This window comes from Opisthorchis viverrini, assembly GCF_000715545.1.
Source record: "Opisthorchis viverrini unplaced genomic scaffold opera_v5_117, whole genome shotgun sequence".
NCBI lineage: Eukaryota > Metazoa > Platyhelminthes > Trematoda > Opisthorchiida > Opisthorchiidae > Opisthorchis > Opisthorchis viverrini.
In genome coordinates, this window is record NW_008751771.1 from 370,327 (window position 1) to 384,041 (window position 13,715).

The window sequence follows — 13,715 nt, forward strand, 5'->3', positions numbered from 1 at the left end:
GCTGATAACTGCACACTGCCTCGTGTCATCTCGGCTGATCTAAAACCGCTCTCCACACGTTTGCAAGTTCTACCCCCTCTATTCTATTCACGCTGGGATGCTTGGCGATTTCAACCGCCTGGGCCACCAGTCGCTGTGGTGTGAATCGTAAACCCCGTCTCAGGATGTCAACAGTTTCTAAATCTATCCTATTCCTAGTGTCTATTGCATGCCCTGCTATTGCCGAATCTTTGACTATCGCTTGGTTTTCATGGGTGAACGAAACTGCGGCAGCTACAACCACTGTACGACGAGTACGCAGTTATTACAGCTGACAATAATGATGATGACGATGATGATGATGTTTCATTTATGTTTCTCGGTGGTCTGTTAATGGAACGCTTATGCTCACCGATTCTGGTGTGCGATCCCCTGGCTGTTTGAACTATATAAACCTTTGTACAGTCGTTAAATTTTATTTTGTGTTGGGACTGTTTCCAAAGTTACTACAGCGAACAACTACCAAAAAACGGAAAGTTTGTAAGTCTTACACCTGCTTTTAGGTTTGGCGCGACAAGGCTTAGTTTCGTTGACTACCAGCAGGTTGTTTGCACTCACAAACGCTCAGGTTTCCTTTTTTATGAAGGATCCAGTGACCTGAGGGTCTCCTGTTTGAGCTGGAAATGCGAATTAATATGTTTATTGGTCCGCTAGAACCTTGTAACCAAGACAACACGCAAGTTTCACCCAATTCTTACCCGTATTGATGAGTCTCCGCTGGCTGTCGCCAGAATGTTCTCCATAGGGTTGAAGTCTGAACTAGAAATCCAATCCTTGTGAGCTTTCGTTGTGAGCAACAGAGTTAGCTCTGGAAGGCGCCATATTTTCCATTGTTTATCGTCACTCGTCGAGCAAATTAGCGATTTGCTTGGATTAATTGACAGGCTGAAAACCAATGAGAAATGGACAGTCATTTTTTACTGATATTTCGGGAGCCGCGAAGCGAACACAAAATTCACCTGTAAGGCTGACGGTTAAATATGTCAAGCCGCCGACAAACCGTCGAACAATTTTTACAGTTAAATAAAAAGCCAACTACCAAGAAATAAAGCAAAAATGAGGGAAAAACAACCGTAAAAACCCACCTACTTCTGGTTCACCTCCACTCCTCAGTTCGGATCAGAAAGTTTTGTGCTAACTGCATGCAAATGTGTCAAAATATTTAAGAAAGATGATGATATGATCGACGAAAAACGGGATAACGTATGTATTGAACGGAAATAGCTGTTCTCAGATCTCCCTCTGTAGGAATCAGTTGATTAATCTTGCGTCCGGTTTTGTGAATATTATGTTCCTAATCCCTGCTGAAATGCAGGGATGTGTTTTCACATCAAGGTCCGTGGATCTGTCAACGAGTCGGCAATTTCGTACATCACTGGCCATCTTTGACCAGCAGAACTTAAAAATACGCACGGGATGCCGTAAAAAATGGTGCAGCTTTAGCACCCTTTCGGTGCCTAGCTGCAATGCCACACGAATGAGGCAAGAGGGCTGGGATACTGTCAGGTCGCCCAAGCCTGGACAGGGGAAGTCGAGAGGCAGAGGTCGGGATGCCGCGCGTCTGTTTCTCCCCCCCTTTTAAGTAGTTCGATTTTCTGGTTCTTATCTGATATTCAGCTGTCAGCCATGGCTCCAGGTGGATATTTCCATGTGTCAACAATCATAGAGCATCAATAAAAATGTTGAACTAGCTTGGATGAACTGAGGATCTCGAAACTTCTTGGACGCCCAGCAGAGAGCATGTAGACACAGTTCTGGAATATTTGTCAAATAAACTCGTCTTGGTCCAGCAGAACACCTCACATTTTCCTCGTTCGTTTTTGAAGTTACACTTCCCGGAGATTTGGCCTTGAACAGAGACAGCCTAGACAATGAAGTCACGTGTATCAGGAATGAACGAAGAGAAGGCGCCTAAATGATCCGGTTATACTTGGTCGACCCCGTGTCCGTTGCTATTGACCTTTACTTAGAACTGGCCCGCACTTCTTGTAACACCTTCTTGTTCTTAGTGGAATCCGAAAGATTTTCAGCTTAACGTCTGCTGTCAGTGCTGAATGGAGACATACACCTTCGTGTTGTACCTAATTCAGTCCATTCAGATGAGTCGCCTTAAATGAGTAATCGCTACCTAGCACACACCAGAGAATGCAAGATAAAACACCAGACGATATCCCCTTTGTATGCTGTGTGCAATCTGACGTAAAGATCAGAGCATAAACCTGTCAGTCGTCTTTGTAAAGCACGTAGATAGCGGTTGTATTTCTGAAAAGATCAATAGTACAATAAAATGGCGAGTAGACCAAAAATTTTGTCATCATTGCAGCAACGATCGTTCCCATCGTTTTGACGATCTGAATCAATGTTAAACAGCTGGAACAGTGTCGGTCAAATTATCCTAGAGACCATAACGCGACATTGGGGCTCAAGAAGACAGACTTTAATTAATTAATTAATTCACCTCCTGGGAGAAGGATTTCGGTCGGACTTGTGCTGTTCGCGATAAGAAGCAATCACAGCTTCGGCAGTCCGAAAAAATGCCGAAAGTAACGAGAGGAATAAGGAGATATTTTCAGACTTAGATGATTAGTCTACTGTGTTAAGTCGCTACTTTGTTTCAACGATAGCTGCATAACCTGGAATAAAGCTGGAAATTTTTAAGGATTCACAGGTAAGACCGATAATGACTATCTAAAGGTGTACAAGATTCACATAAATCCCATCCCGGTTTGCATGGAAACTTAGACCAATATCTAGCAGGCCGAACGACAAAAGGACAGAGTATTTTGAGTTTAGGCACAAGGGATAATTTACACCGTAGAACCCTAGAATGAGAACAAAGAGGAACCCAGTGATTCTGGCAATGCTTACCTACTGATAGCCTTCTCATGGCCTTTCACTGTGATGTTCAGTTTGCGGCTCGACGGACATACGCCATAAGCGGTGGATTGGGAGACCACTCGCAGCAGTGGGTTAACCCCTTTGTCCCTCGGAATTTCTGATACGCCACTCTTAAACGGAAGCCAAAACAATGCAGAATAACGGTAATAAACGCCAAATGAACGGCGATCAATTTGCCCTCTGAAAAAATCCATGAAGGCAAACATTCACTGCGTTTCAGGTCACCTGAGCAACATTATTGATCAACCCACTATTTGGTCAAATTTAGCGGTGAGTGGACGAAAAATTCAAGATAAAACCTACTTGATAATGCAGTAAAATACACTGAAACTGAAAGAAGTAATTGATGTACCCTTGACAACCGATAGCACACCGCACAGAGAGAATGCTTGAATGTCCAGTGGTTACATATATTATCAAATAGGAACGATTCAAGAAACGATCTTCTGTTATCTTCGATCCCGTTCGAATTAGCTTGAGGACCGGTATTATGGACAACTACACACTGACAGATTTTCTTAGAGATGTTGAAAACGTACTGAACATACTTATCTGCGAATCAGTTTGATTTTCACTGTAGGCTCAACTGAATCTCTCATTTACGATATTCTTCAACTGAATGCGTTGCATAAGGGCCGTCCCATGTTTCAGTTGGCGCGATATTCGAGGTATCGCGATACATGTATAGACGTAATACACTACTCATATGCCTGCTGACAACTAGTCGACAGCCTACGACCGATTTCGCTCTTCTTGGTGCAAATGAGAGTATTTGTCGAAGCCTGTGCAACTTGGGTTCAAGTAGAACATGAGGTTGACGGAAACCCAGGGACTGCGTGTACCTGATGAAACCCAAAAAAGTCGAAACCGGTAGTAGACTGTCGACGAATTTTTAGCGACCTAATGAGCAGTGCATTACGAATATACATGTATCGCGATATATCGAATATCTTAGCGACTGAAAGATGAGGCGGCCTGGTTCAGCACATTCACTTGCCTGGAAACATCACAAACGAGGGATTCGGCTGGTTCCCAGGTGAGTCTGTCGAAGAATCCAATTTATTTGCTAATGTATGTATTTCGCTAATTTCGTGCAATTTGGTTTCAGGAAGAACATACGCTCGACGGAAACCCGGAGATTCCGCCTACCTGATGAGCCTCAATAAGGGCGAAACTGGTCGTAGGTTGCCGACGAATTTTCAGCAATCTTACGAGTAGCGCATTACGAAATGTCAGTCATTTGAAGGTCATTGTGAAGATAGTCAGACTGCATATGAATAAAAGTCACGTGTGTGACTAGACGAACGGATGTTTATTATCCTGCCGGTTGACAGCTAAGGTCTAAGGAACTGAATCGCGAAGGTTGCAAAGATAACATCGTATGGCGAAATAACTAAGATAAATTCAGCGACCACTGTCTAGTTTGCACTGATCGTTTCGGACTGACTAGCACCCAAAGTACACATACTAACCTGGAGATTTAAAAACCGGCTATGAAGGTGCCCTGCCTTGGCTAGATGAATGCATCAGACAACCTTACCTGTGATGGACCCAGAAGTTGTCCTACATACCAGAGGGCAGCAAACCATGATTGGCCATTAAACGCCACAGGGGCATATTTAGGGATTGATTTGCAACCAGTTCGTCCGAAATGAACTACGCTGAATTCAGCTTTCCAGCCTCAATTTCATCGAAACATAGTTTAGAATAATCTTATACTCTCGAAGTGTTTTTCTCTGAACACCATCGTACTTTTGCCAGCTAACCCTGTGAATACGACCTTGACGTGTACAACGTGTGGTGTAGACCAATGTGTCATCCTCTGCACACAACATTAGTTTTTCACATCACTTGCTCTTACACCTCTACTTTACACCTGGTTATAGGATGTCTAGATGGTCGTTAAATGGGCAATTGCGAACACCTTAAGTTCGAGCTACTCCGCATAATGACTGGTCGGTACGACATGCCCTGTGTCGTGTGGGACAGACGAATGGGAACGTGTCTAAATGCTGTATCATTGGACTTCAAAAAGCCCGATTCCTAATTCCAAGCCATCATAGAAATATCGTATTTCTTGAAATGTATATCACCAAAACTAGCGTTCTCACGATGTTTTGCTTTTGGTAGTCAGTCAACTTGTGAATTACGAAGTACAGATTATTGATTTTTTGCTATTCACCCTGCTCTGAGAACTAATGTTAGTTAATCGAAATATACTTACTCGTGTATCAGAGAAGCTTGGTGTTCCTACGCACATTGGATACTGTCAGTATTAAGGGCACTGTAGGTTGCTAAAGCTTCCTGATTTGGCAGGCCATCTCACAACTACGGGATCGACATTACAGTAAGGGATGACTGTTACCCTTATTTATATGCAGTCTGATGGTTATAAAAATGAAATTAGCTTCCGACATTCTAAATCTTATTATTATCGTCATCATCTTCAGCTGTCAAAACTGCCAACATCTTGTACAGTGATCATAGGCGCCACAGTTCCATTCACACATTCGTTATCCAGTCCAGAAGCTGAATGGGTATGTTATGCCCAGACAGTTAATCGATTGGCAGATCACTCGGTCCACTCCTTTGAGTAGATCATTGGAGTATCTATGAAATTTTCACTTTGAGATCCCTCAAAGTCACACAAGACCGTTCCAAGATTATTCAGAGACTTTCCGGGAGCAATTCCAAAGTGTCCCGAATATCAATTCGGTCATCCAATGATGGGAAATCAAGGTACTCTGTGGACTGCAAACTTTTCACGTAAACGCAACACTGGGCACTGCTCTTCGGAACACCTGATGGCAATCATATACTAGGCCTCTCCCTTTGAAAATCTGATACATGAGAAATTTGGTCGCCATTTTCAAGTTAGCTTGTATTTGCCACTGGTTGGTTGCAACTGTCACTCGATTATGATAAGCTAACTGAAGTAAAACTGGTCAGCAACGAAAAACGCATTTTCTTTCCATATAATAATAAAGAGGACAAGTGCAAAATCCGTGTGTCTAGAGTCAGTCAAATGGTCCTCTTCAGGCTGGAGCCTAAAAGTTGGCCGACTAACCAACAACACAATCGAAGCGAAAACGGTGTACGTTTCACTGATCGGTTTTTTCCCAAGCCCTTGTACGCGGTCTGTAAATGCGTGGCGCAGAATCAATTTGGATGTTGTTGTTTACAGATTAAGCGGTCGCGAGCCAAAGATTCAGTTATGTGGTCCGAAGTCCGTACTAGCCTATGTGACGAAATCCAGCGTTTCACACCTTTGATTTCACTGGCTTTAAGAGAGTGCATCTTGTACGCAATTCTGTTCTGTATTTCACTCGGGGTTTTCGGTTCACGTGAAGTTTATCAATGCGGAGCTTTTTCACCTATTCTGGGAATCGCTAGAATTGTGAAGTCACCTCATCGATCAAGTATGGGCATATCTATCGTGTCGTGTCGTTATACACATGATAGTAAAGTTAATCTGAAGTGAATTACCCGGAAGGGATGAAACATCAGCATTCGAAGTCCGTCGCAGATTTTGTGACCCTCTAGGCACTGTAGAATGTTGTCTCATCTGACTATCATGTAACAACACAGACGGCGATTTTCATCCCCACTGGAAAGTCACTTGGGTGTCAGTATTGCTCGCTGTGAATGCCATCGCAACACTCGCTTTCGATCAGTAACTCTCATCACTCAGAAATCGATGATAAGACCAGTTCTTATTGGGCGGCAAAATCCAGCGCATAGTTAGTCACCCGTTGCTCTACTTGACTTATACGCAAACGGTGTACATTCACTTGCCATGCGCAAAACTATTAACATGCTCTATGCGTTTCCGCGTGGTGGAATCGATGAAGCACAGTAGCTCACGTAAACTTTTGTTTGCTTGATCACACCAGCCACATCACCGTTTTTAAAATTCCTTCAAACTGTTACCACCCCATCACTGTATTGCTCAAGCTTTGGTTTCATCGAGTAACCAGAATTACTCACCCAAAACCTTGCATAATTAGTCGCGTCTCAAACAATTTTTCCGTGAAAAAATATTTTAATTTGCTTTAGGTCTTTCATGTTACTGTTCACCATAATCCTCTTAAGAAAGACCACCTATGTGTTTTGATCGCTGACCAGAGCGACCCATCATCAAGTAGGTTGCAGACCATGTTCAAATAGAACATAAGGTTGACGGAAACTCGTGGACTGCCCCTATCTGATGAGTCCCAAGAAGGTCAAAACCGGTCATTGGCTCTGGAAGGGTTTTCAGCAACCTTGTGAGTAGTTTCCTCGGTTGCAGCCCAGTTTGTGGCTGACAGGAAATACTTTTACGAAGCTCCAATAACTCTTGTTTTGAGTGATCCCTCTTCCGCGACGTTCATACGTATTTACGCATACATATTTTATATTAGTGAATAGATATCTGTATGTTATATTTATAAGCGTACAAATTAAAGATGCCCCATTCGTCAGTGAACTAAACTCACCCCAGAAATGATCTTCGGGAGGTTTTCTGAAACCTTCTTATTCTCTTCATTCTGACCAGTCAATTTTGCTGACAATAATTTAGCCTTCGTCGATGGATTGACACCAGTCAACACTGATTTTTTACTTATCTTTTCAAACTCGGTGCCTTCTGCAGTGTTTATACCGAACTGTTGCAAAGACAGTAACGTGGATCGCAGTTCTTCCGCGTGCCCCACAGCTCGATCTCTTTCGATTTGATTCAAGCTCTTCTCTCTCATGGCAGCCTCGTACTTTTGTTGTAGTTGACGAAAAATAGGTTCATATTCGGCGTAGTGAGCGCGAAGTCTGAAATGAGACAACCAATCAGATTTTATAATGTTGAAGATTATAGCGCACGTAAAACATACGTATCGTTCTTAGCTATATCTCATGTACTGGGCAATTAACTAATCGATCTCTTATCTAAAGTGAACACCTTGAATAGAAGTCTGTCCGCTGTCAGTCACGTGAAAGTTTTCCAAAATGTATTGGAAAAACTCTGGTTCATACAGGAACGCAGTTTATGTCAAGGTAATGCCTGTACCATATTCTACATATGGAGGACTCCAACTAATTGCTAACTACGTCCTGAACACAATATTTATATGTCGTTTTACTCAAAGCGACCAGTCGCCGCATCTCGATGCTACCCAGGACCATTGGTTTCCAATTAACTATTTTGGGCGGAAAGTTCTTTCGTTGAACCGAATAGATCACCTTCGACCAGTGAAATTAGTGATACAGGTTATATGCAGTCAACCATCATTTATTGCATCTAACAAAATTTGTCTTCTTCATCGGCCTTGTCCAAGGGTGGAACAGTTGGGAACTGTGCCAAGCTCTTTTGTCCGTTTTCCAGCTACTCATGAGTAATTTGGTTGGTTTACAACCTACACCCATCAGGTGTCTTCCACTCGTCGAGTACCAGTTACCCGCCTAACATACAACGACTTTGTTGAAGTTCGCCGTTTTCGGTTTTTGCGGCTAAACTGCCCTGCATATTCTTGTGCACCGATGTTCAAACACAGTGTAGGTGTCTCTTGCTTCTATGCACAAATTTCCCTGGTGTGAAACTGGGAAACTTTCCCGCCGGCAGTCCCAGCTACGGTCACAATCACAGTTCGTAATTTTGTCAATCTCTGATTCAAACAGATAGTAACCGTATTAAAGCTGTTTCCGTAATTTTCCCCGAAATACATTTTTCTACGAAAAGCTATGTGACTTCTATTGGGAAATTCTGTCGCTGTTTGTCGAAGCTTTGAGTTAACAGCGCGAATCGCTCATGAGCAAACAGTATCTTGCCTGTCCATATACGATTAGTTGAATGTGTTCAGCATATGCTGGAAGAGTGACGATGGATGACACGCGCTCTAACTTGGTTGTGACTAAGGGCATGCAATGCGGGTAGGCGTTTTGGCTTCCTCTTTTGATGCACTAGGATAGTGTCGCGTTTTTGTGAAAGTGCACTTCAAGTAATTTCTTTTACGTGCATTTCATAAGGTACCAATGTCTTATCCTACAGGCAATAAATTTCGGACCCATTGAAGAGGTTTCCGATGAGAAATATACAACTGCTCTCTGAGATTTCATAAAATATCAAATAATTCTTGGAACTGATGAAATCCTAGGGTGCATCAAATTGACGACCTCACAGAGGCTACAATAAGTAGCCGGGAATCAATGTTTAGTTTGGAAAAAACTGCTTATAAGTTTCTAAAATCGTATGGCACTCCGTGCCTTCTATGACTGCTATAAATTGTAAGATCCAGTCCGGAAAGACTATTATAATCTTGTAGGAATTGCAACCTTATCTGTCTCAGTCGGGGAGGCATGCTTCTTTCCCAAGTGAAGGAGCCAGTGGTCACCATTTCCTCACACTGGCATCTTGTCTACCATATTCGTGACTAAAACAAAACTTCGAGGTCAGTATTCCGTAAACATTAGCAATTCCGCAAAATATTATTTGTCTCCTCTTCTACCGATCTCCCCATCATTCCCAGAAACATGCATAGTTTATGAAAAAAGCCTGTGCAAATGTTACAGGCATTTTAGGTCCTCCAGATCTGGGATAAAATTGGTCGGTTTCAGCGAATTCAAGAAGACAGTGGCTAAAGAATAAGATGACCTAAAAGTTTCATTTCGTCAGAAACTTGGTTACCTGATTAAAAAGCAAACTACAGGAAAGGCTCAGGGCTATGTGATGACACCATTTGGGGTTGAGCAATCACTTCCACTTGCTCACCGGATGCAGCTTCATTGTCATGGCAGTTGAGTCTACAACTTTCGTCTGACTGGGAAGTCTGCTGACGCTCAGAGTATCCTTCATCACCCGACCTCACTCTAGAACGATGAAAATAGTGATGAAACCGGCGCATTCATGGTACTGCTCGCAGGGAGAAAGTCAGACTAATTCCTTAATTATGATTCTCATTTGGTGAGACTAACGTCGATGATGACGTCATGGACTATCCTTCCGTTACGTGGACGCAAACTTCACGGATTTTAGTGTCCTCCATGGAAGACAAGCAAAAATAAGAGACTCTTAAGAGTACTTCCACATCTTCCGTGCTTATTGAAAATTCATTCATATTACTGCGGGTTTTCCATCGTCTGAATTGGGCCAGTGAATATACATAGGAAATCCTCGTAGTTGCCGAGTTAGCACACAAAACTTTAAGACCCGGAAAACTTTGTATTTGCGGTGTGTTGAAATTGCTTTTTAAGCAAACAGGTCTTGAGCCTTCATAAACTACCTATAAGTTTGCTGAAAACCACTCGACAGCTGACGACCTGTTTTGCCCTTCTTGAGGCTCAACAGGGAGACGCAGTCCCTGAGTTTCCCTCAAACTTGTGAGGCTCAACACGCAGACGCAGTCCCTGAGTTTTCCTCAAGCTTGTGTTCTACTTGAACCAAAATTGCACTATTTTTGAGAAATACACTGATTTGCAAATCAATTTGGCTTTCACCAGAGACTCAACTGAATCTCTCGTTTATGATATTCTACAATTTGATGTGCTGCACACAGGCCGCCTTATGTTTCAGTTAGCACGATATTCGAGATATCGCAGTATATTTTCATAAAATTGTGCCACCGATCTTCTGAATTACCAGAAATACATAATTTTTAAACGGTAGTTAGCAAAGCAAGCCATTTTTGGTTGGTCTCTGACAGACTTCCCGCTTATCTGCACTAGGATGTTCGGTTGAAGTGTTCATCATGAGGAAAAGCTAATCGTAAAAACTATTTAACGTTTCGTATTCTAGCAACTGGAGAGAAATCTCACCGACTAGCCAGTACAAACGGCCTGCGTGTTATGTAATCATCAACACTCCCTTGAGTTGCTGAAAACGTTCTTCCTCCCTGAGGCACGTAGTCATTTGTACGTATTAGTGAGTTTATTCGCACTATTATTTACAACTCTAAGGTCAAGAATTCCATCGCGTAATTTTTTTGTTGAAGGGAATATGCCAGATTTAGGCATTCAGTTGAGTTAATTCTTTCTTAATCAATATGTGTGGGGTGTTCCTGCCGCATATGTTAGACCTTTGGCGGACTTTCATCGTATAGAAATCTTATTTGGAGTTCTGTAGGAGCCTGTCGTTCGCGTGACTTTCTTAGAGTCTACAGAATGCCAAAGATAATATTCAAGGCTGAAGCACCCTGGCCTTTGTAGTTATGGTAAGCTTTGAGGCATGAATTACTGTTTAAAATTACGTCAACCCCAATTACTTTAAGCCGATTCTTCCCATGTTCCGTCCAACCAATATCATTTATTTTGGCATACCGTGTATCAGGGCAACTTTATTATGTACCACCTCCTTGGCCGTTCTATGATTACGACACCCATACCGTTTTCCTTTATATAAAATATCAGTGACCATGTACATTTGGAGTGCGATTTTCCACCAAAGATTGAAAGGCACGAAAAACCTATTGTGGTTGTGTTTATCGAGAGGGCTGATGGTTCTCGGGAAAACAATTAGAACTAGGGAACGTTCTAAAATGAAAACGCTCAATCGTTTCTGTTCTCGTTTTAAAGAGACTGTGGATGTAAACTGCCAGCTAGTGGAGACTCGGCTTCTTTAGCGGTAAGTCTTTTTCCATTGACGTAAGATCAATAAATCATTTATTCAAAGGGAAATCAGCGCCACTGTTTAACGAGCATTGCATAAATGACCCAATCGCGCTGTCACTGGCGCTCTTGCATCAAAGCTGTCACCTTCAATGCATAGCTACCCAGTTTCCAAACTAACTGAACTTGCCACCGTCTCTAAAGCATGGTTCTGTTTTCCGCACTCATGCACCTATCAAAATTGCAGCCACTGGAACCAATGTGCCTATGGAATGCGGTTTATAGATGGTAAATGAATTGATTGAATTAAGACAAGCCAGACAACATTGAAGTAAGTGCGGATATTTAATTTGGCATGAAAACCTATCAGATCCGAGGTCGGCCGAACATTAGATTGGAGGTATTACCTCGCACAGTTCTCAAATTCAGTGATATAAACGTCAGTAAATTTACAAGTTGCACTATTACAACGGTTTTAACTTTGAGCTATTAATGTTGGTACTGGAAATCTGACATGAGTGCATTTGTTGTGCCTTCCGTTGGTTTGAGACGCCCATGTTAACTTACATGTTTATATGATATATCTGATATAACTACTTTGTTGCAGCCTCAAAGGTTTTGTGTCACCTAATACGGTAAAAATAGTCCCGCCTTCTCGGTTCAAATCCGTCCATCTTGCACCTTTCAGATATCAAATCTAACCCACTCCAAGAAAGAATCTTCCGTTGTCATATGTAGGGGATGCTCCTCAGAGAATATTGACTTACTGCTTCAGATCATTCAATAACATGTCCCTTTCTTTCAGCAACCGGCGAAGTTTACCGATATGGTAGTCTCGTTCAGACTTGTAACACTTGGCTTTTTCCGAAAGTTCCCTTTTTCCAAAACGTTTAGAAAAGTCATTTTTTTACTGATAAGAATTGTGACTTTCTTCTGATTCTTTCCTCAAACGAAGCAGTTCTTCCCTCAACCTCCTGTTCTCTTGGTATATATCTGGTACTTCCAACAGAGCCTCCTGTTGAATTTGTCCTTTATGCAACTTCGTGAACCTCATCGACATATGAACACAAATACAACGCACCATTCTACTTGAAAGGAATTGAGCGTTTCGAAAAAAGAGTTGCTCAAAAGATAATGTCGGATGAACTCATCAACACGTCCGTAAACTTCGGCAGTGTAAATGGCATCAATACCATGCTCTAGTATCTTTGGTTCATTATTAATCTTTAAGTTTAATCTTACGTCAGTCGAATCACCACTTCTACGTCGAAGAGTTTCTGTAATGATGTCCTGAAAATTTGCCTCTTCCTCTAAATAACCCAGGTCATCGGGCTCAGCTGACTCGCACACTAAGTGTTGATTGGATTCATCCAAAATTGTTTCAGCTGTAATGTAGTTAATACTACTGTGAATTTCAGGCGCACCTTTCAGATAATATTTGCACTTATCAAGATCCATTTCGTGCACTCAGTTGAAAACGCCACACTAAATACCATAGCAACAGTCAACGGATCGGTTCATTGACCAAGTGTACAGTTCAATAGGCCTGGAAAATTTGTACACGAGTATAGGGAAGCTAACTAGTAAAATCGGACGGGAACATGTTCGATGATGCCTGCACTTTCCAGTCAATGGCCGAAAGCAAATAATTTAACCGCCCTTATCATTGGCCGGGCACCAAGCACACAATCACCGTGGATTCACGGATTGGTATACAGGGTGGGGCTATTGCCCAAGGTTCCCGGGTCGTTTTGTACTTGTCCGTCGGTGGCTGTCATTCATCTGAAAGGCACAAGTGAAAAAAGGGTGTAGCACTGCTCTTTAAGTTATCAGCGCAAGGCAGTATGCATGCCGGCGCGAGGATTCGCATAAATAAATGTCAAATAGTGCTTTAAACTGGGTTCTAGAAGGAGCGTGAACAACCTTCGGAGGATGGTCATTCCACGCACCTACTACCCGAAATGACGAGAAATTTTGTCTGATGAATGTGTGTGCTCTGAGCTCGAAAATTTTCTTACAATATCCCCTCACAGTAAAAAACCTGTTTGCCAAGCTTTGTTCAAACAGAGCATAAGTAACAATGTGGCGTTCTACACGTTTCTTTTACTTCAATTATAATACTACGTATTTCATCAATTGCATAATAGTTTTTTGTTTGAATACGAAAAACTACAAAAACGTTCACTTGTACAATTTCATAAAATACAAGC

The 13,715-nt window shown here is 42.2% G+C and overlaps 1 protein-coding gene across 1 annotated transcript in view; it reads right to left on the minus strand.

Moving 5' to 3' along the window:
* The window catches only part of T265_05839 (hypothetical protein), a gene marked incomplete at both ends in the record, with an annotated part of 18,808 nt that extends 5,845 nt beyond the window's left edge, over positions 1-12,963 (minus strand). The window contains 4 exons of the mRNA XM_009170960.1: positions 738-924; positions 2,908-3,047; positions 7,413-7,737; positions 12,572-12,963. Coding sequence (XP_009169224.1) covers positions 738-924; positions 2,908-3,047; positions 7,413-7,737; positions 12,572-12,963 — 1,044 coding nt within the window. The remainder of the gene's footprint in view (positions 1-737; positions 925-2,907; positions 3,048-7,412; positions 7,738-12,571) is intronic.
* Between the last annotated feature and the right edge of the window lie 752 nt (positions 12,964-13,715).